This window comes from Cryptomeria japonica, chromosome 5, assembly GCF_030272615.1.
Source record: "Cryptomeria japonica chromosome 5, Sugi_1.0, whole genome shotgun sequence".
Taxonomy (NCBI): Eukaryota; Viridiplantae; Streptophyta; class Pinopsida; order Cupressales; family Cupressaceae; genus Cryptomeria; species Cryptomeria japonica.
The window spans coordinates 509,288,811-509,312,764 of NC_081409.1; the positions used below are offsets into that span (position 1 = coordinate 509,288,811).

The following is a 23,954-nucleotide window of genomic DNA, read 5'->3' on the forward strand; positions in this document are numbered from 1 at the left end:
ACGGCAATGCTCAGGCGACAGCAGTAGTTTCTTCATTTGTCCGAGCTGAACAAAAATGTTTTAGACAAATGTAGTTTGTGCGAATGGTAATAACCATGATGGAATCCATGGATGTTGTCGCAAACCTTCATCGTTAATAATGGAATATATAAAATAGATTTTTAAAAAGTATTATACATTATCTTAATATATTGTCCCGTAACCTATATATTAGTAGTTATATAATTAGATTACAAATTTAAAATAATATAAATTTTATAAGATATATTTAATATTAATTTATAATTAATATGTTCAATTTTTAATAATGAAATATATAAAATAGTTTATTTTAAAATTATTATACATTATATTAGTATATTGTTCGTAAAACTATATCTTAATAGTTATATAATAAAATTATACGTTTAAAATAATATTAAATTTATAGAGTATATATTTAATATATGTAATTTTTAATATATATAAATATTTTTTTAATTTAGAATTAATATATTTAAATTTTAATATACATATTTATGATTTTTATATGTTTTTTATACCAACGTACCCAAAACATACCCAGCTCCCTCAAAAGTTTTTTTGCCGTACCCACGTACCCGATTCCGATTCCGATTCCGATTCGGTAACTTAGATTACATATATATCTGCTATAAATGTTGCTACCTAGAAAAGTACCCCATCACTGTACCCCTCTTTGCAATACCTCGTCTCCTCTACCATGGTTGAAAACATTCAGAACCTATGAAGGATTCCAGTGTTATGCATACATTTTACATATAATATAATAAATAAACTGCAGAAAGTCATTAATCAGATACAATATATAAGCAATCATAACAACAATGCATTGTTAGTCATTAGTATGCAGAGATATATGTATATTGGTACAACATTTACTATGTTATGCACAAAAAATTCATACCAAACTGTAATATTTAGTCAAACTGCTGAGTGTTCAATATCTTATTAAATACTAAGTCTGATCCATTTGACACTTCTTTGACTGTTGGGTGTTCCCTTCTCATATCCTTTCATCAGTTGGAGAGTGGTGACCTTCCATCAACACATGGCTACTAGAGTGGTGGCATCTCTTCCTTCTAAACCATGACACATCTTCCTTGCAACCCATGACATAAGATATAAAGTCACTTTAGTTATTAAAGCTCTCCAGCTTGTTCGAAAAGCTACTTCATAAGGAGGAATCAAAAGTAAAGAATGTTTTATCCCACATTGCTAAAAGTACAAGCATCCGCCGCCTTAACAAGCTATATAAGCAAGGTTATCCTTTCATTTGAGGGATGTTATGAGAATTGGATATTGAAACTATTTCTCCATTGTTGCTGGAAATCAGTGACTGGATATTCTAAGGATGAAAACCCTTGCAATTAGTGAATACTGGACGGAAACGCATACCTTCCGAGATTGGTGGATTCAAATCAGAATTCACAGCAGAGCGTATTGGTGAAGTTCTGAATTTGTATGCAAGAAATTCAAATTTTTTGTTCAAGAAGATCTCCATTCAAGCTAAGAAGAGATCGCAGGTTATAGACTTTAGGCGGCAGCCTCAATGACAAATCTGGAAGTGATAGGTCTGGACATTGATTGAGCAAGGATTGGGTTTGCATTCTCAGAACGATTGTCTGATATATTCAGGTGCAGCAGCAACTTGTCTTTCATTTCACCTTTCAGCTTCTTAAGAGTAGGAATCTTCATTGGATGGTCTGCTATATGTTTGTTGTAATGTCTCAACTAGGAAAAGCGATCTACTTCTAGTTTTCATTTCAATCTATTAATTAAATGTTGCTGTGTAAAGTCATGTTGTTCTAGTGAACTCCAGCTTGCATACCAACTGTTTGTTTAAATGCTGAAATGTGAAGCTTTATTATTTAGTGGTGTTGAACTTGAATGCTAAGTGTTTGATGTCATGTCAACTATAAAAACTCTGTGGTGATTTAGTTTATATAGCAGTCAACTGTTTGTTCAAATGTTTGGTCATTTCCTATGCTATCTCCTTTGAGAATTTTGCATCAGACTTGTAGCGAAAATCATTGTGAGCGTTCAGTGGGGTTTTTGACAAGAAACCAAGGCAGAATGCTGAAAGAATTCATTCAGGAAACTTGAGCAGACCTTACATGACAATGTTTGGCAAAATTACTCCTTATTGAATATTTTAGGACAAGTATTGGATACCTGCAGAGGTTATTACAAATAAGCTGGTTTTACAATTCAAAGAAGCTGTATATTGTGTGAAATTTTAGTAGTTGATGTTATCTTGCAATATGTTGTTAGTCCTTGATTCTTAGTCCTATTTCTATTACCTTTATACAGAAGAACATGAGTTTGCAGGTCACAATTCGTGTTTGTTCATTAGTGCAATGTTTAGTTGTGGGATATTGTTCTTCACAGATATTTCCAGCTCCTCCTAGATGTTGATTTGAATGTTAAACCTGATTATGAAGAACCTTTGCAAGAGCATGTCAACTTTTGAGTTGTGTATGTTACAGTTTAACTTTTAGCCACATTGAGTATGTTCTAAAACAACAAATACATGTTTGATGTTGCATTTCAAGTTAACCTTTATCATTCTCCTCAACAAGTAGATATGGTTTAGGTGAGCTCCAAGGGAGCCAGCCCTCTCTAGAGATTCACTCCAACCTTCAGGCAACCCACAATCCCTGGAGTGTATCCGTGTTTCGCTAGGTTGCTGAGTTGAAAGCTCAGCAAGAGTGTAAACCTATGCAATTACAGTTACAACTGCCAAAATCACCTCAAAGGGGGTCAACATGTTATGTGATTCTCAGAAAAGACAACCTCAGATGATTTTCAAACCCTTCAGCACACTTTTCTGAGCAAACATGAATGGTATGGCCTGCTCCAAAGAGCTGCATGAACAGCTTAGAACTCTTCAAAATACTCTTCAAACACTCCTCAAAATCTCTAAAAATCAACACTAATACGCACCCAAAAACTGCAACTCTATGGAGACCAATGGTGATTTCTGAATAGAACCACTCCAATCTAGCTAAGGATTGGATTCCAAATCCAATGAGGTTTATTTTTCCTCAAAATATTCAAGGAAGAACACATAGATTCAATCCAACAGCATAACAGTATGTATAATCTTCAACGTATGAGAAAATGAGACCCCAAATCTCCTTTTGTGGCTTTGGAAGGTAAAATAATTCATTTTTTCATCCAATAGCCTTTATGAAATATTAAAATGACTTTCACACACAAGTACCCCTTCACCATTCCCTAGATATCCACTTTTGTGGGAACATAAAGCAACTTTATTAAAATATAACACTTAATAGAATAGTTTAATATTAAACATTTGAAACTTATTTTTGCATAGTGTTTGCAGATTCGGAATTTGAAATTAATGAAGATTTTCGAAGTATTTTGAGGTGCTGATTTTTTGGATAATTGTTTGTTAATATTTTCACTGATCTTTGTGTTTGATTGAAGCATTTTTCCAGTGGATTTGTGGCTGGTCGTACCATTTCTATGAAGGGTTGTACCACCTTGTTTATGCATAGAAAGTGTGTTGAGAGGGTTGAAAGCATTTGAGACTATATTTATTATGAACTTCACGGCTAGGCATTCCATTTAAGGTTTTTTAAAGACTTTGCAGATTAAAGAATTATGTATTGAAGGTTGTCCCATTGCAGAGTATTCCTGGAAGCTAGAGTGAGATACCCAGGGTGAGTCACCTAGGGTTTGGAGTCCTTTCCTTTACTGTTGGTGGCACTTGGTCCTGAGCCACCTCTTTCAGATATTTATAAAATGAACAGTTAGTGGAATGTGGTGGCTCTGACAATGCTTTGTTGGCTGCCCCAGTCTCAAGTCTATGTCCAGTGGTGGGAAAGAGTAAAAATTGCTGCAAACCTGCAAATTGTTATATTATTGCCTTTGGGAGCTGTCTAAGGGTGTTGAGTGTGTTTAAGGTTGAAAATTAACATATCTGTTAAAAGGTGTTTCGAGGTGTTTTCAAGAGCATTCCATTGACTGTACAGTCCCATAAGCCTGTCATTTAAGCTGCTGTTACATTTTCGTAGACCTACAGCCTCATATTTGAAGTAACTGCTAAAAATGGTAAGTCAGCCCAGACTCCAACTGACCAAACGGTGTCGAAATTTCGAAACTGACACTTTCTAAAAATAGTAAGTCTCGGGCTAGTTACCCAAAATCACCCCAAAAAGTGTCCAACTGCAAAACATTCTCTAAGAAACTGAAAACCTCCAAGAATGGGCCAACCCTTTTAGAATTGGAAGGCGTAAAAATGGGGACATTACAGAGAATGACAATCAATGAAGGTTATCGTGCAAGCATTTAAGGATATTTATTGTCAATCAAATAATTTTGGCTGGGTGAGATAAGTAACTCATCCAACACTACAGAAAATAAAAACATAATTAAGTTTGCTTCAAACAATAGGAATCAAGGTAATACAAACAGAAAAAAAATGGTGAACTTTAATGATAAATGCAATACAGCAATTGGAATTCCTAATAAATGATATGGTACACGCAAATGCATTATTGGATTGCTTTCCGCAGTTAACCCAAGTTCAAATGCTAGAACAAACTAAGCACAAGGATAAGTTTTAGTCTTTTAGATCACAGACAACTGTTAAAATAATATTAATCAACTTAAAGTTCCATGAAACATACTGTGCAAATGGAGAGATTGGGGTATCCCAGTAGTAGCATTGCAAGGCAGCACAGTCTCTCTCATTTATAACCATTTCAGTGTGGACTAGCTGCATCCATCAGGCACTTAATACCCACAACATCTGAGATATGCTCAAAGGAAGTTATCAAACTAACAGCCCAAGAGGACCCTGAAAGGTAGCAGTTGCAGTCTTCATAACTATGATTAAGACCATGGGGTTCTACTTTTATACATCTAAAGAACAACGGGTAGCAGTTGCAATTTTTCTAACCATGATTAAAAACATGTGGCTCTACTTTTCTACATGTAAAAAAAAGCAGTTGCACTCTTTGTAAATGTGATGAAAACATGTGGCTCTACTTTTCTAAACGTACAGAACAATTTACTCTTACTAACTCTCATGATGAATTGTTTTGACAGTATCATTAAAATTTATATATCATCTGTAACAAGAAGCAAACAGCAGTTTACATATCCTTAGAGTTTTACAAGAATATCCATAAGAAAACAACCACAACATTTACTCACCCAACACGAATTACAATACAGAGGTAAGGCAAACAAGATATGTTCCAGTATAGAATCTAGAAAAATATATTAGTTCCAGGGACTAACACTAATGTATCGATACTTTTTCAGTCTGCTACGACCTGGACACATTTTTAAAGTTTGATTTTACATGTAAACCTTCATTTGGTAAGAAGCTTAAACGTGCATGTGACAATGACTAAGAATTTAGCTCTCTAAGAAAAAATGACATGTCAAACAAAATCAATGATGATGCACCTGAAGTAGCATGTGGAGAAAATAGAAAAAGTCTGTGATACTTCTTAGCACAGTAATTACTACTGTCAGAGGCCTATCAAGAATTATACACCTGTAATCCTGTGTTAGAAACAAAATATTGCATTAGCAATAGGCCTATTAAGATAAAATCTAAGGCACTAAATAAACATTTAAATAAGATATATTTTAATGACAAGATTTATTATGCAAATAGATTGCGTCTATGAATTCTGGAGTCCCATAGTTTTTGCATGTGATCATTCCCTATTTATCTACATCTTACAATAGTCTAATGCAACTGTAGGATGCTTGGTCTGAAACAACCTAGTTAAACAACATGCCAGAAGACCTCTTTTTATAATTCTTATAAACTGCATGAATCTAGTCAAAAAAATGTTTCTTAGAACCTTTTCCCTGAATTTCCCAATAACATTCACTGGCTAGGATTGACTGTTACTAACTTAGCCAAAAAAGAAATAATTTTTCAAGCATTTTGTCAGTGGTTTTGACATTATCAGAATCTATACACTTCATGAGACATTGCATGATCTCATATAATAGATAATTTACAGAATACTAATGCCAAATACAATGACAAATTCCTGAGTCCAATTCATTTATTAATATTATTTTAAAAGTAAGCTAGGTAAATAATCTGGCAGCTATTGAAATTTGTTCAATTCACAAGGAAATTCACTTGCTGTTGTACGAATACAAAAAATTTGTATTGAGTCACCTCTTAAGTCAAATACTTCCTCATTTTGCAACTCATCACCAAATCCTTGTCTCCAATGGTCATGTATCTCATCAATGTTTACAATTTTGACAGAACCAACAAAAGTAGCATTAATGCATCAGGTGAGGACGAAATCAGAGCTCAGATGACAGAGGAAAGACAAAAATGGTGAAGGCATGAAAGTGTACAAAAGTGCTCTTGGCATGTGCCATAAGGCCAAATGGCCAAAAGTTCACGAAGTTAGAAAATGGGGAAATAACCCTAGGTGTGCACTACTGGGTTTTTGTCTAAACAGTTCATAAGATAAAAAGTTGACCAAACCAATATGAAAAAAGTTTGAAAAGTTTGAAGAACTGTAGCAATCGCCTAAACTGCATGCCTAAAAGCACGCAGTCCAAAAACAATTCAAATAGTAAAAAAGGTCCATTCTCCCAAACGCAAGGCATAACTACTCATCCAAAAGCTGCTGAAAACAAAAGCATCCATTGTTGATAAAGTATGTCCATGAAAGGGTTTTGTAATGTCCCATTCTCAAGCCTAAGCAGCAAAGGTGACCCTTAACCTCCCATAGGTTAATTCATATTGTTAAGGGGACTCCACAGATCTTGGAGTGCTCTGGTTCAGTATTTCTTGCTTTCCGTTGATGGTTTCAAGCCGAATTAGTGAATTGTATGGCAGTAACACTTTCAAAATCATTTTCAAACTCCTAAGGATGTTCTCTAAACTTCTTGGAGACCATGCCTATTCCGAGTTGGCACCAATCTTCATCCCACTACTCAGTTTCATCTTGGTATGCTCATATTCGGTTAAATGCCTTAGTAGTGCTTTTTGCAACTTGAACTTGGGGAAATATGCAAAATTGTGGATTCACCCTCAGTGTGTGAGTAAAACTCTCCTAATTAAGGGAAGGCTCCCCCTATCTATATCTAATCTAAAACTAAACAAGATGAGACAGCAGTCTTTTTTCTTTCTTCAAGAAAGCCGATATCCTTTTCTCTTCACAGAAAACTGATAGCAAGTTAACTTAGAACAGCAATAACAACTTTTTGAAATAAAATGAGAGAAAGGAAATGAAGTTTCCTGAAAGCTCAAAGACTTGAATATACGAAGTCCTATCTACCCTTTTCTATGCTAATAATATCAACAACAAATTATAGCAGCACAAAGTCTAAAATATCTTATTCTCTTTTACACAAAACAGTAAGAACTAGTAAAAGCTCAAAGACTCACAACTATTTCTTATCACAAAATTTATTTCTAATTTCTTTCAAGAACAAGTGTAAGCACAAAGTCTTACAACTCTTCCTAAAAGAATGTTTACTCTAATTGATATTAACCTCCAATACTTGCAGCACAAAGACTGCAAATCAGATTCGATTAAGCTCTCAAAGAAACACTTGCAAGAAAGGTAAATGGAACACAAACTCAAGAATGTAGCACAAAGACTCAAAGCTTGAGCAATTTTCTTCTATTCCTTTCAATTCTTCAATTTACACATAAAAGCTCAAAGACTTCTTTGTTGCAAATTTGGTAGAGTTTTTGCTTACTTTCTAAAGATATCAATTACAATAGACCCCCTCAAGTATTTATAGGAGAGGAGCCTTGAGAAAAAGGTGGGAGGATCCTAACTAACTTGAGAAATCTTCTCAACCACCAAGACTTATTCAATAACTAACTATGACTTATTCAAAGTCACAAGTCCTATTTTAAATTGACTTGTAACTCGTCTACTTGTTATTACAAAAGCGCAAGTAATGACTTAATTTGCTATTTACAAAATGTCTTTACAAGTAAACATGTCAAAAGAGAAACTACAAATAAGAGATTACAATTCTGAAAAATGCAACTAAGTGTTGAAAAACACTTAGGTTGCAGCATGTGAAGACATGAATCCTTTGAACTTCTGGATGATCATTTGCAGCTCATTAGGATTCGATTCACGGGTATTCTTTGCCATGATCATGGTTTTCACAATAACATTGCTGCAACGAAGGATTGTGGCATTATTCTTCTCAAAGGAAGACTGAATTTCCTGCAAGAAGACTTCATAGGCAACCAAAGCTTGAATAGATGCAGCTGAAAATGGTTCACTCCTCCACTCATGATGAATCTTCAACTGTAGATTTGAGAGAACCCTTTCTTCTGATAATAATTCCCCATTGTGATCCATGATATTGCAAGAAGTTTTCTCACAACAAGAAACAATATCCTAAAATACTTCCAATCGCAGTCTCATAGAATCATCAATGTCTTCAACAAGTGACTTGAGAACAAGGGCTTTGTTCTCCAAGAGCTCCTGGTATTCTAGATACACAACCCTCGAAGGAATAACCTGATGTTCAAGAAGAACACTCAACTTTTGTTGAGGAATCTTGAGCCATGTTGTCAAGCTATCTTCCACCTTTTCCAAGTTCTGTTTGAAAGCGTCAAAAACCTAGTTCAATTGTTCCTCAATGGTCTTCAATTTGACCATCATTTGAAAAACCTCCTTAAAGACCTGTGCACATAAATCATGAAGCTGATCCACCGAAGATTCCAATGCTTGTACCTTTTGAGCATCTCTCTCAACTCCTTGAATTGATTCTTGTGGACCGGAAGAACTTGAAGGATTACTCCCTTCACTAGCGAATTTGGTGATCTTTTGAACAGCTGCAACAAGTTGCCTATTCTCCTCTTCTAGCTTGTCCTTCTTGGCTAGAAGCTCATCATATCGTTGTACTAGTCAAGATATGGACTACTGCGCATCATTTGACTACTTAATGTGTTTTCTTACCCAACTCTACCCTTGTGACCTTGTAATCAGCAGCTTCCATCTCCTCATGTGGCTTGTCTACAAAAGGTTCAACAATTTCAGCCACCTTCATCTTGTTGTTGTCAATAATTACCCTTGAGATTGTCTTGGCCCTTTTAGCAACCTTAGGCTTAGATTGCTTAAGTTGTTGATAATCAAAGACATCAGGAGAAATTTCCTGCTTCTTTCTCTTAGGAGTGAAAGAACTGAGCCATGGAGGTAAAGCCATTAGCTCTTCTTTAGTAGCAGCAGAAAGAAGAGGATAAACAGTTTATGTTTGAACAGTCGTGGTCATCCTGGGAGAAATATCTGTTTGGATAGCAACCATGGCTTGCTCAGTAACCAAAGGGTATGAAGATTGTTTCATAAACTCCTCAAAGTTGGAAGTAAAGGTATCAATCTCTGACAAATGAATACATGCAAGAGTATCCACGAAGATTTCCAACGAACTCTCTGGTTGATGATCAAGAGGTGACCCAACTGCTGAAATGGGAATGGCATTCTGAGGAGACTCATCCACTACTGTGTCAGGAGGAGATAAAGGTAGCTCCATGGGTATTGAGGAAGGAACCTCATGAGGTGGCTCTGAAGTTAGTGACTTAGGAGCATCATCTGACTGTTGTGCATGATGAATCTCTTAATGTTTCTTATGGAGCTAGTGACAGTGTTGAATGTACTCATGTGCTTCTAGAGGAAGAGCAGATGAAAATTGAAGATGTTAAACAAGAGGGAAAGATTAACAGATTGTTGGATGGATATTCATGTTATGAAGCTGAAAATATTGCAGCTAATGATGAAGTTCCTAATGACCAAGAGGCTGTCCTATTTTGTGAGTTTAAAATATACCAAAATGATGACATTCAAGGGGCAGATTTAGAGGACCAATCAGAAATTGTGTTTCAGAATAATGGGGTTGAGACTCGTAGTTTGAAGAATGAGCTTGACCAAATTCTGAAAGTCTTTGAGCAATGTCCTAAATTGGAATTTTCAGATTTAGGACAGCAGGATTGTTGGTCTAAGTTGGAAAAAGGAAATACTTCCCAGATCATTGATAACCCATTGTTTGAGATGGGTAGAGTGAAAACATTTGACAATCCACTGTTTGAGTGGGAAGATGAAACATCACTTGGTTCTAGCATTGCTCTTGGTGAGAATAGCAATGTGTGGAAATTAAGAGACGATTCAAGATCTAAGTTGGATGATACTTGGAGCTATGGTGAGCACTTTTTAACTAAACAAAGTAATCAACCCTTTAGCACTTGGGATCCGGGTATGATGGCACCTAGCGACGACAAGGAACCTGTGTGGGATGAATTTCCTTTGATCCTGATGAAGCTCAAAAAACAGATTGTGTTGTAGAGTTAGAGGACCATATGGTTTTTTATGATGGAAAGTTTGAAGAGGTTCTAAAATGCAAATCTGATTCACCCATTCATGAAGTTGGTAGTAAGCAAAAAGTTGAAGATTTAGTAGAATCTGATCCTCTTCATGATATTGAGCAATTGCAGCTAGTGGGTGGTGAAGAAAAGGAGTCTTGGAGCAGCTTTGTGGGCAGCAAAGACAAGAAACAAAGTTCTGATTTTCAGTTGCAGCCAACGACTAGTACACCACCTTTAAATGTTCACGAGTGGAAGGATAAAGTCATGAGGTCCTTTGAGAATGAGGTGCGAGTTCTATCTGGGTTTGACCATACACATAGTGCGAGATCATCTTGGCTCTTTTAGCAACCTTGGGCCTAGATTGCTTAAGTTGCTGATAATCAAAGACATCAGGAGAAATTTCTTGCTTCTTCCTCTTGGGAGTGAAAGAAATAAGCCATAGACGTAAAGCCATTAGTTCTCCTTCAGTAGCAGCTAAAAGCAAAGGAGAAGCAGTTTTTGTTTTAACAGTCGTGGTCATCCTGGGGGAAGTATCTGTCTGGATGGCAACCATGGCTTGTTCGGTAACCAAAGGGCATGAAGACTGTTTCATAAACTCCTCAAAGTTGGAAGTAGAGGTATCAATCTCTGATAAATGAATACATGCAGGAGTATCCTCGAAGATTTCCAGCAAACTCTCTTCTTGATGATCAAGAGGTGGCTCAACTGTTGAAAGGGGAATGGCATTCTGAGGGGAGTCATCTGCTACTGTGTCAAGAGGAGATAGAGGCAGCTCCATGGAAACTGAGGGGGGAATCTCATGAGGTGACTCTGAAGCCAGTGACTTAGGAGCATCATCTAATTGTTCTCCTTCCTCTGGATCATCAGGATCAATCACATGAATGTGAATCTGGGACTTTTCTTTCCCACGAACTGTCGCCTCCTCAGGAGGAAGCACCATTGCCCAACTAACCCGCAATTTGATCCTCATGTCTGAAGATGATGCACCTTCCTTGTTGTCAATCTGAATCTCAAACTTACGTTCAAGAGGCCCCGTAGAATCATTTTCTTTTCCAACCTTGATCTTGATGAGCCTAACACTGTTACCTTTGAGCCAAGTGTTGGTGTTAGCTAAGATGGGCTGAAATCTCTCAAAAATGGAACTGCATTCTTTGTGTGACCACTACATTAAAGGACGTGGGGCTTCATCAACCCTCCATGAGACGTACTCTGGATCAAGCACATTCCCATAATCAATCATCCCTTGCGGAATGTCCACCAGGTTCAAATCAATAACCTGCTCAAGGGTGAGTCTGCAGTAATCCATCTTAACAACCTCCTTTTCTATACAGAGATCCACCCAGATATCTTCTAAGCAATGCACATGTATGAAGGACTTTTTTATTCTCTCCTTCATACCTCGGTAGTCAAAATTTGCCCTTGAATTAAACCTTTTGAGTTTTATCTTCTACATCTCGATCTCCATAGCTTTGGCTTTGGTGGATGTGATGAGGGAGTACCGACCAATCTTCAATGGGTTAATTGTAGAAATCCCCATTCCAACCTTATGCTTGACAGATTGATGTGCATGAACCACCATGATTTGTCTTCCCAACTCCATAAGAATAATCTTATCAGTTGAGTATCTAGGGAGCATGTATGGCTGCCCACTGTAACATCCAACTCTCATATAAGTGAAAGTCGGGAATTGAAGGAACAAGCAACCATACTCATCCACTCTTTCCCATGCCCCATCTGATATTCTTCTATTCTTTAGAGTCTTGTCAAACTGACACATGAAATAACCAAAGAATGCATCCTGAACCCTTCTAAAATGTAACCTGTTAGGTCTCAAGGGCAGTTGATCGTAGTGCTCCCACACTGGTATAAGCGAGCGATCACCCTTGGTAGAAAGACCAAGGAAATGTCTAAGTGACCCTGCCAAATACACTAAGTATGAGTTCATGTAAAATGTCATAGTGGTAGGCATTGTTGCAAGTTGTTCACACAAAGCGTCACTGATAATTTCTCCCCATGAGATATGATGGGACTGCCTTATGAACATGATAAACTGATACATCCAAGGCTCAAAAACATTAGAATGCTCAAGACCTAACATTTTGCCGAGGAGAGTAACGATGTCTCCTTTTTCCCACTTGAAGTCACAACGGTATAACTTAGCCCACCTTGTGAAAGCGGCTCGTGGCTCATGGATCCATCTGTTAATGTGACGTTTGCAGTCCTTTTGCCTCTTGACATAATACTCAACTGCACTATCCTTGGAAATCTCCATATACACAGGTGTTGACGGTATTCTGAAGACTTTCTCAATAGTATCCGCATCAAGGCAGATTATTGCCTCACCATCATCATTTCTAATGGTTCTTGTCTCCTTGTAGCAAATCGACCCCCTCAAGGTAGCAAATATACTTTATGAAATATTCATAAAGTGAGATATGGCGTCCAAGGAAATGAAGTGATTTATTTCATAAAATTAACATATTTCTTTCTAAGGCGTCCATCATGCCTTCAAAATAATTCACTTGTAAAATATTTTTCCTCAAGCATTAATCACCCAAAATAAGCTCCAAAAATGCTAGAAGACAAACTACTCTAACTGACCTGCCAGAAATAGCCATCTAAACTGACCTAGTGAACCCTAGCTAAAAATAATGCTTCTAAAAATAGCACTTACTAAAAATAGCATACTGCTAAAAATAGTGAGTGTTTCCAAAGTGATTTTAACCATATCCTAAGTAGCTGTCGCAACTTACTAAAAATAATAAGTCTGGAATAGTCTTCAGATTCATTTGCATGTCACACTATCGCGAGGCTCTCTGAAAACCCAGAAAAAACCGTTGTCTTCATAAAAGTCCTTATATTTAATTGCATGTCACACCATCGCGAAGCTCTCTGAAAACCCAAAAGGAATCCAAAATCAGAACTGTAAAACTCCAACATGCAAGCCACCAAAACTGCCAAAGCATCCTCCTAGAAAATAGGAAACCCTAATTTTACCTCTGACTGACCAACGGGTCTCGGGATTGGCCAACACTCCCCAAAATAAACTAGAGCGGAAAAAGGGACATTACAGCAGAAAACTAATGAGTTCACATCTTTATAACCATTCTTTTCTTTATGAACATTGTTCTTTTTAATAATAGGGCAATTTGCCCTCATGTCAATCGTTTTTGCAAAAGAAACAGGATTTAAAACCTCACAACCCATTATTTTTAAGTCAATATTCAATTCCATGAAGAGGAAAAAGGAAAAGAATACTATGAGAGCACTCTTTAAAAAACATTACAGCACTCCCCAAAATAAACTAGAGCGGAAAAAGGGACATTACAGCAGAAAACTAATGAGTTCACATCTTTATAACCATTCTTTTCTTTATGAACATTGTTCTTTTTAATAATAGGGCAATTTGCCCTCATGTCAATCGTTTTTGCAAAAGAAACAGGATTTAAAACCTCACAACCCATTATTTTTAAGTCAATATTCAATTCCATGAAGAGGAAAAAGGAAAAGAATACTATGAGAGCACTCTTTAAAAAACATCCAATCAAATAAGAATCCTTGCATTCGTGTGAGGAAGAAAGGACTTGGTGTCCTCAATCTTTACAACCTCACCCAAAGCTTAAGCACCTAGGTAAAAGAAACCACACTAAGAGGGATATCAGAAATCTCAATCCAACTAGAGGATGAGTAAAATAAAATTTCTTTTGGTTGATCCACCAGATCCCAAGCAAAAGCCTTAAATATAGACTTACCAACATTCCAAAAAAATATTACAAATCACTTTTTCCGCATTCAATGCTTTTTGAAACACATGAAGAAGAGCCCTTTCTTAATCATTCTACACATACAAAAATACAAACCCAGTTTTTTACCCACACAACCATAATCCAATCATCAAAGAATTTTCTAAATGGCATAAAATCTTTACTAAGACAAAAAAAAAAAAATTCCAACATTTTTCAGCCTTAGCTCTTCCGCCTCAATAGCATTCAATGTCTCAACATTAGGCATGACTTTCAAGGAACTGTTAACATTTTCTTGTGCTATTTTGATCAATTTTTCATTTAGGAAGTTAAAAAAACAAAAAGGTTTTATATGGTCAACATTATTGGTTATAATAAGCCTTTGGAATGTCAAAATCATGGTCTTCAATGAAAGATAAATGGATGATTTTTGGTTTGTTATCAAATTTCAAATCCTCTAATGTCTTGTACAAACTTAGGAGGGAATCATGCTTTTGAAATGGTCAATACCTTAGAAGTTTTTAGGGTTGGTATGTTTTCTAGTCTTGTGAACAGATGTAATGGCATCGTAAAGGCAAAAGACATCTCGCTGCCCTTACACAGGGCATGTTGCAAGGCAAACAGGGAGAAACCTGCAAGAACATGATCAAAACATGTTGCAGTGACAGGTATTAGTGGTTTTAATGATAGAGTATTTGCATGTGGGCAAACAAATATTGGCAAGACAGATTCAATGCATGTGACAATGACAAACCCTAGGATAATATCATTAGCTGTCATCGATGTGTTTGAACACAACAAAATGGTTATTGACAGGGAGTTTCTCTTTTGAGTGGCATTTATGTAATAAATAATAAAGAGATGAGAAATCCAATTTTCCCTTTAAGTTGAATGCTCAAGATCCATGAGATTCAAAAAGGCTATAAATGGGTTAAGTGTCAACAGCTCTCAATAAAGACTGAATTACAGTTAAAAAGAAGTTCCTGCATTTGGAAGATTTCATTTCTTTTATCAAGTAGTGTACTGCACAGGTATTTCTGCCCTTTAAATGCACGTAATCTTAGAAATGAACTACACAAAAGGTTGGATCTGTTATTTATCAGTATGTACAGCAATATTAAAGTTGTTTAAGGAAAGGCAGTTTTGAGCCATGCCTGTGAGGACGTATAGAGGACATTCTAATAGGAGGAAATTTGTAGGCCTTTCTGTGTAGCAGGACGGAGGACTATTAGCTTGTGGGTCCTCAAGGAAAGTTAACCGAAGATTATCTTTTATTCTTGTTCACGAACTAGGTCAAATGTTGGTAGAATGATGGCCTTGTGCTTAATGGATCATAGACCTTTGTTGATGAGATGCATTTGAAGCTCATATTGACCTGTAAAGCATGTAGATAAGTGACTGAATCAAGAAAGATGAGAAGTTCATGAAAGATATGGCTTAGAGATTGTAGATGCTTATGCGTACAGATAAGGTCTTGCACCCAATACAGGAGTGCAAATGATTTGGATTCTGTGACAAGTGAAAATAATGTGCTTTAGAAGAGTTTGAGATTCTCCAAAAGAAGCAAAAAAAGCATTGAATTCTAGTGACGACAGTAGAGTGTTTGGGTATGATAGCGTATTGTGCTAGCATGGACACTGACAGCTAAGTATGTGTTGTGACCTTTTTCACACATCGCCCCATTGCAAATGGGGACCCTCTCTTTTCCTGCTTTCTAGGGTTTTGTTAGTGTCCTATGACCTTCCGCTACAGTTTCACCAAGCCTTGTCCAGTTTTGAGCATTTCAGGCCCTGACGATTGAAAGTTAGTGTTTGCAAATTATGTGACTCCGAAATACGAACACCACTAGAGTGCTTAGAAAGGCCAAAGGACGAAGATCGCAATTGATTTGGACGAATTTGGACAACTTTCTATTTTTAGAAAGTTTGTTTTTTGCTTTTTCATATTTTTTAGGAAGTTTGGTTTTTGGCATTTTCAGCCCGATCCCCGGTGTGGCTATTTTTAAAAAGTTTATCCTAGATTTTAGGGATTCCTTCTTTTTTCTTTTTCGGGATGTGAACCTAGGGTTTACACTTACACCACTGACCAGCTTCGACCGGGACTCAAAAATTCCAAGTTTTGACCTAAAAAGCTAAATCCCTATATTTTAGGCTTTTTTGCTTTATCAGGGTGCGAACCTAGGGTTTACACTGTTGCCACTGACCTGTCTCGACCGGGATCCAAAAATTCCAAGTTTTGACCTAAAAAGCTAAATCCCTAGATTTTAGGGATCATGCTACTTCAGATGATCCACCTAGGCATGGATTTCAAATTTCGAGTTAATCTGGTTAAATTTGATTAAGCTGTGAAATTTTGAATTTTTTCTAAAAATTCTTCTAAGTCTGGCTAACGAAGATTTTAAAGTATGGTTGCAGGTTCAAATGATGTCATGATGCGGGAGGCCATGAAGAGAAGACCCTCCTAAAGTTCGCCATGTGTTGAAGAGGCCATGATGGCCAACACTCCAAAGTCCGCCATTGTCTTGGAGAAGCTTCGAGAGTGGTCTTCAAAGTCCACCATACATGTTGGGAAGGCTATGAGAAGCCTTGCTAGAAGTCCGCCCATGAAGGAGGACCCCCTAAAGTCCACCCAAGTATGTCAAGTGATGGGAGCCTTGCTTAAAGTCCGCCCAAGGTCTTCAAGTAGTGGGAGCCTCGCCTAAAGTCCGCCCAAGGTGCAAAGTGTAATGTTGAAGACCCCTCAAAGTCCGCCATATAAAAGGTTAAGTTGAAAAGTCTGCCATGTGGAGGAAGATAAAACTCCGACATACCCAAAGGAGATGCCATAGAACTCCGCCCAAGGGAGGCCTTCAAGGAAGTCTGCCATGATGGAAGCCTTGTCTAAACTCCGCCCTCCAATTGGAGCCTTCAAAGTTCGTCTTGGTGGAGGTGACTCCAAAGTCCGCCCATGTTGGTGGAAGTAACACCAAAACTCCGCCCTATCCAAGAACATGTTGGAGTCCTTCCTAAAGTCCGCCCAAGCATGAAGTTGAACACTTAAAACTCCGCCCTACTCTTGGAAGTCAAGCAAAATCAACGAAAATACACGATGTCACAAAACTCCTCCAAGATTTCGAACTCAAAGACCAAAATAGAAAATTTTTTTTTTTTTTGGAAGAAAATATCTAAGGATTATTGAATATTTTCAAACTTAAATAAAAAATGGAAAGCTTTTTTGGAAAAGAATATTGGAAGGATTATTGAGATATTTTCAAACTTAAATAAAAAATGGAAACCTTTTTTGGAAAAGAATATTGGAAGATTATTAGATATTTTCAAACTTAAATCAAAATGGAAAGCTTTTTTTTGGAGAAAAAAAAAAAAAAACTTGGAAACATGAAGTTAAAATTAGGAAGTATGAGTTGGAAGATTTTAAGGGTTTTTACTTGAGAATTTAACCTTGTCTACAAATACTTCATTATCAACTTCATTATTACACCAAGAAGTTCGAAGTTACTAAGGAGAGCTTAGTGAAGTATTTCAGTTTGAAGATCATCTGGAGAAAGTTTTTGACATTGCTGGAAGTTGGATAACTTTTTTGACAAAAGTTTCACAGATTTTTGGAGAAAGGCAACTAGTACGAGGAAGGATTATCTAAACTTTTCTGAATTTTCTGAGTGTTCTGGAGAAAATTCTAGCCTTACTTCTATCTAAGTCGAAGGTGAAATTAAAATTATGAATTTTCTGAATATTTTCCAGAATTTAATAAATGATTTTTTTCGAAAATTTTGGAGAAAAAATCATTTTTTGGCTAAGTATGAAAATTTTTGAAAGTTTTGACACTTGGTGGTAACCACAACCAGCCTTAAGATTGAGGGTTTTTGAGGTGAAAATTCAATTTTTTTGGCTAAGTATGGGAATAAAAATGAAAATTTTCCAACACTTAGCCATTTCGCAGCCCCGTTATTTTCGAAACTTTGCAAATTATTTTCTAACATAAAATTTCATTGTTTGTCTGCATGTCCTAGACATTATGAAATTTCAAGTAGATAAAGATGCTCCTCTAGAGTCGAGGATGACTTCAAAATGGAAGAACATCAGCGACACCAACCTCGGACACATCAATCTGAGGGAATTTAAGAAGCGAATGTTTGGTCTGGACAACCTTGTGCCTACCACCATTGCGCGAAAGATGATGAAGAGTGGCATCGTGCATGTTGCTGGCTTCCTCCCCACCATGCAGTGCAATGAACTAGTAGTCGAATGTGCCAAACACTACAACCCCATCAATAAGGACGTTGTTGCACCTAATGGAAGAGTGCTGGCGAATATCAGTGATGAGGCCATCAGAGAGGCCTTCAGGATCCCAGAGTATCACAACACAGTGTATATGACAAAGGACGAAGTTGACAGTCTGTATTAGGACCACCTGGAGGAATATGATGCCATTGTCAACCATTCCTGGCTAGACAAGCCGAGGAAGGGCGCCTCCAAACTTCAGAGGAAGAGCCTGGTGTGAGCATACTTCAAGGAAGACATCGGAGACATGATCGTCTTGCTCAATAGAATAATGGGAAATCCTCAGGGAGCTCCATTCGAACCCTAGATGTATTATTTCATTAATGAAATAATCAATGGAGTAAAAATGATAGACTGGGCCAAGATGATCAACGACAACCTAGACAACCAACTGAGGAACCTAGAGATGAGTAGGACTTTCTTCATGAGTTCTTACTTGTTTTATTCCTTGGCTAGAACCTACAGGTAGAGAGGTCTCACTTGTAGAGGAGAAGTTGGGAACAAGGAGAACCAGTTTCTAGTGTATGATTGCTATCCCCAGCTCCACATGGAAGAGAAATTCCATTTCAAAAGAGTGAATGATACTTTCCTTATGCACATTATTCGGACACTTCAAGGTGGGCTGCACCAAAGACTCTCTCAAGAGTCTATGGACTTCATCGATCGGTTCAGGTATTGGTACATCCAATATCCAAAGTTCACTTACCTCCGAATTCAAGGATTCTCCGGGCCTCCATACAAGCTTCCATCTTACCCTACCAACCGAGTGGTGTTGCTCGAGGTTGTGAGACAATTGGAGGAGTATATAGTGATTCAAAGGGATAAGCAAAAGAAGGCTGGAACGTTCTCACTTACGATTGGCAATGGGCTGGAAACATGTCCGTCATCACAAGCTGCTGCGACCGCTGACAAGGAGCTAGCCTGGTATCCCTTCTATCAATACAAAGCAAGGAGGAATTTCGATCCATTCCATAGGATAAAGAAGGTCGAAGGAACAACGTTTGAGCACAGACTAGATCTAGAAGACTACTGGGCTAATGCAGCTGATAGCTTCGAGATCAGGAAGAGATTCTGGTCACGAATCCCTTTGAGCATGGTGAGAGCAACAGAAGTATTCAGAGTTGCCGATCAGGTAGAAGAAAGCCTAGAACTTCAGCAGTCGGGCTTTGAAAAGATGAAAAATGAACCCCTAGTTTTAATAGATTGGACAAAGGGAGAAAAATCAGATCTAGCAAACCTCATGAGGTCGGTGGTTGAGTACTCGAGGTGGTGGATGTCTGAAAAGACAAGGCAGTTGAAGGCCAAGGGTGTGACCTTGACTTACGAATTGATGGGAGTAGATGATACTCTGTCCATCAATCCTTGTACCTCCGTCAGTGATGTTCGAAATCCAGAAAATGTTGGGTCTCAAAAGAGGAAGGAGTTGGTTGGAAGCTCCACAAAGGTCACAGGGAAAAGGGTTGTAGGTGAGAGAAGAGAGACCAGCGAAGGCCACTCCATCCTAAGTGCTGCTTCCATGGTGCCCAATTAGAATGCAATTGGGGAGCAAGAGATGAACATCTGCATGATTGATGAGGAAGTAAGAATTCTTTCTCAACTAGTTAGGGAAGTAGTGGAAGAGGTTGTCCAAAGTCCAGACAGAGAGAAAACTGAAGCACCTACAGTCTTCTTGGATGGCATACCAGCAAACCCAGGAGAGGCAGATGATGAGTTTGACCGGAACACTGTAGAGCAATCAACCATTCCGGATTGGCTGAGAGAAAGAATAAAGGCCAAGGTTCCCAAGGAGGCCCGCTCCGAAGAGGTCATTGCAGCATTTCTGGAGAAGGTGAATGAGCCCACTATAACTAAACCCCCCAAACCCGCCAGGAAGTTTTCCCTAATTTAGAGAGACAGTGCAAGATTCAGGACAGTCCAGATAGTGGTGCCCAAAGAAGGGAAGACTAAAGACAATGTCATCGCGGATGATTACAAGGTTACCACCATAGAGCTGGGTAAGCCCACCCAGGACCAAGAGGTCCAATATTTTGACAACTCCTGCAACGTTCTAAAGACGAGTCTAGCTTATGAAAAAGAAAAGAGGAAGAAGGTTGAAGAAGAGAACCAGCAGTGGAGAAAGTACGTTCTCCATCTTACCAGCCCACTCAACCGTGAGGTCCCGATTACTCCACCACAACCTCTTCAGCAAGGATCAATGAAGGACTGTGATGATATGAAGGGCTCGTACACTCAAGCAAAGGAGTGGATTTCAGACGCTTCGGTGCGTGCTGACACATTGGTAGAGAATTTAGTATCGGCACATGAGTCAACTTCTTTACTGATCAATCGTATCCAGGATCTAGCCACCAATTGGGAAGAGGTGGATGAAATTCAGAATGAAATACTCCCACATCTGAAGGTTATCCGAGGCATGTCGAAGAGAAGCTTAGTGGATGCAGGTATCATACAGACAAGAGACAGGTACGACTTCAGCACATGGTATTAAACCTTGGTTACCCGGATTGAGGTTCTGAAGAAATCCGAGACCAAGTGCTTTGAGACAGAGGAAAATGTTAGAGAGATCCTGGGCAAGGTATTCCGTGTGGCGTCAGAGATCTGGAAGAAGGAAAGCCCAAGGGAGAAACATTTGCAGACAGAGAACCTGAGAGCCAGGATTCAAGCAAGCTTCTTCAAGGATTCAGGGATGATTGACAAAGGCGATCTTTCAAGGATTGCAAACTTCCTCTCCATCGATGAGAACTTCCTTACCCAAGCAATTGAGTGGGAAGGCATTCTTGCCACATGTACCGATGATGTGGACATCATCGACTTCCAGATTGGCGGTTTGCCAAGTGTCACCATGGAGGAGATCAAGCTCATTGTGTCCAGATACATTGAATCTTTGAAAGAAGAAAGTGGACACTCACCTCAGTGAAATTAGCAGTTGCGCCACGTGTCACTCTCCTATTCATTTAAGCTAATAGTATTTTGGGAAACCCTAATTAGGGTTTAGGACTTTCAATCTTGGCCCTTGATCGCTGGTTGATCTCGGCCATTCATTTATTTTGAAAAACTATATAAGGCTACCTCCTCTCATTTGGAGAGTGTGAGGTTTTTGATGTATTGTTGCTTAAGGTCATTTCAAGATAATATATTGCATGTGCACTGCTTTGTAATCCCTATTGTTTGAATGATTTGCATGGTTTCAATTTCCTCAACACTTAGTTAGAATTAATTTAGATTTGCTTTCATTGTTGTTAATTTGAATGAAGGATTTGATAAGTGTCAATTGATGGTGTATCTCCGCTCATACTTTTGGTAAATGGATGATTTCCATCTTACCCTACAAAGTTAGTCTGAGCCCGTCCTCTGTGCATCCCAACATCTCGATCATAAGCACAACCCATCGAAGATCGCACCGACTTTGTGTAGTTGTCCCTAGTGTGGCGAAGCAAGGTTTGGTTTCTAGAGAGAACCCAGTTGATACCGTCTCCAGAATTCGTAGGATTAGATTAGCCTTCTCAAACCCTATCCCTTTTTCCCTTTCTTTTGAAAGTCTAAATCCCAGAAAATCAAAAAAAAAAAGAAGAGCCTAAAATTGCTATATCCATCTAAGTCCAGCAGTTCAAAACAGTTGTTAAACGTAAGTCCCCCTTGAGATTTTCAGCATACACTACCCAAGAAGCTATTCCACTAAAGTCGCTTGTTCGCACATATAGACCTTGGAATCAGTAGTGATTTTTCAGGAGAGGATAGAATACCTTCGGGTATCCTATTCTAATGTATGGTAGATGATAAAACAGACACCAACAGTATGACAGTCACACAAGCTGAGATGACTGTTCTCTTGATGGACAATACCCTTACCAAGAGCATTAACTTTCAATACCAATAGTGCAAGAATTTCATGAAAAGAGGACTGTATAATGAAGACAGTGACATGTGTAGAAGAAAAAAAGCACAATGACATCTCAGTAGACAATAGGCAAATGATAGTATCACAGTAAAAGTCAGTCAAAAAAGCATGAACAGGAATGCCAGTCTTGTAAGACTAAAGAGGCAAGCTTATGGTCAAGGCAGGGCAGGGTTAGCTTCACACCATACATAAAAGCCATGAAGAAGCCATACGACAGGTCAGTGATAGCATAAGACGAAGGATGACAGAGTTAAGGAAATGTAAGGAGGAAAAGAGACAATTCAAGACTGTCATAAGGATTTCTTGGGCAGAGAACAAAGCTTGAAGTTCTTATATATATATCTTACCCTGCAGTAAGATGAAGAGTGTTTTGTCAACCAAGATAGGGTCAAAGGGCAGAGACTGGAGTGGTCAGTTCTTTGAGAAAGACAAAGCCATGAACTTAAATGACGGTGTATATGCTCTCATGGAGATTGCTCGTGATTAAGGGACTATTTTAGAACAGTTAACAATGCTTGTATAATAGGACGCTCATGTGCCAAAGATGACAGAGTTTTGAGGTTTAAATGAGGTCATTGAGGATGTTCTAAACCTTTTCAAAGTGCCACCACCTATGTTGCAGTTCCAAGAGTCATTGACTTATTTAGCCAAAAAATTTCAAGACCTAGACGTTGTTGTCCAAATCGAAAAGAGGAAAGAGACAGAAGTGTAGGTCTGTGGGAATATTGGAATGATTCATGAGATGAAGCATGACAAAAGGACAGAGCATGCAGGAGAGTATGAAGACAGGGCTAAAGAGAAGTATTTATTGTTTTTGTCATAAATATCATTATCTACCTGTACCTGGTGAAAGGCAAGATAGTGACAGTTCAATGCAAAGAGCAAGTGAATGGAAAAGGAAGCTCATGTGAGATATGAGCAAAGGAGAGAAAAAGATGCATAAGGGACAACATTATCAATGCCCTGCTACAGCAGTGTAGAACAAATGACAGTCCACAGGTAAAAGCACTGAATGAGAGTCCTATAAGGCAGTGAACAATATAAAATAATGATTAGAGATAATAAATTGAGGAAAATGGTCTGTGTATAACAGAGAATTAATCACGACAATCAAAAGAGTAAAATCTCCATAGACATAGCCATAAAGAGACATGGGACAGAGCTATCCAAGACAAATGAATAATACAAGTTAGTGGGAATCCATCTATGATATTCATGGCATACCAGAGAAATACAGTCATATGGGCACTAGACAGTCATGAGTTGACAATCTTTTAAGATGATATTCTACAGGTGACCAAAGGCTAGGACTGTATTTGTACAGTAAGAATCATGAAATACTTGCAAGGTACAATAACAGTTTAGAGCAACAAAACGTGAGAAATTGAGGGCTTTTATAAGGTGACACTCCAATGCAAGGAAATCAGACCATGGACAAGCTAAAGCCAGCAATGGAGTAGTGTTGAAGTGGAATGGATCCAATATTATGGTAATTGTGGTGGCAAAATTAATTGGACTGCAATCAAGTAGACAAAGATCAACATAGTACAGTGAGAACCCTCACAGAAATGACCACAACACTGTCATAGTGACAATCATATGAATGAACAAGCGATGCATTGAGTGAAATGGAAGCATAAGAGGAATTTGAGAGTTTAAAAGGGCACAGC

At 38.0% G+C, this 23,954-nt stretch overlaps 1 protein-coding gene across 1 annotated transcript in view; it reads right to left on the reverse strand.

Annotated features, from left to right (window-relative positions):
* The window catches only part of LOC131064874 (probable cyclic nucleotide-gated ion channel 20, chloroplastic), a gene marked incomplete at its 3' end in the record, with an annotated part of 363,668 nt that overhangs the window by 282,953 nt on the left and 56,761 nt on the right, over positions 1 to 23,954 (reverse strand). Inside the window, 1 exon segment of the mRNA XM_057999185.2 lies at positions 5,464 to 5,562. Coding sequence (XP_057855168.1) covers positions 5,464 to 5,562 — 99 coding nt within the window.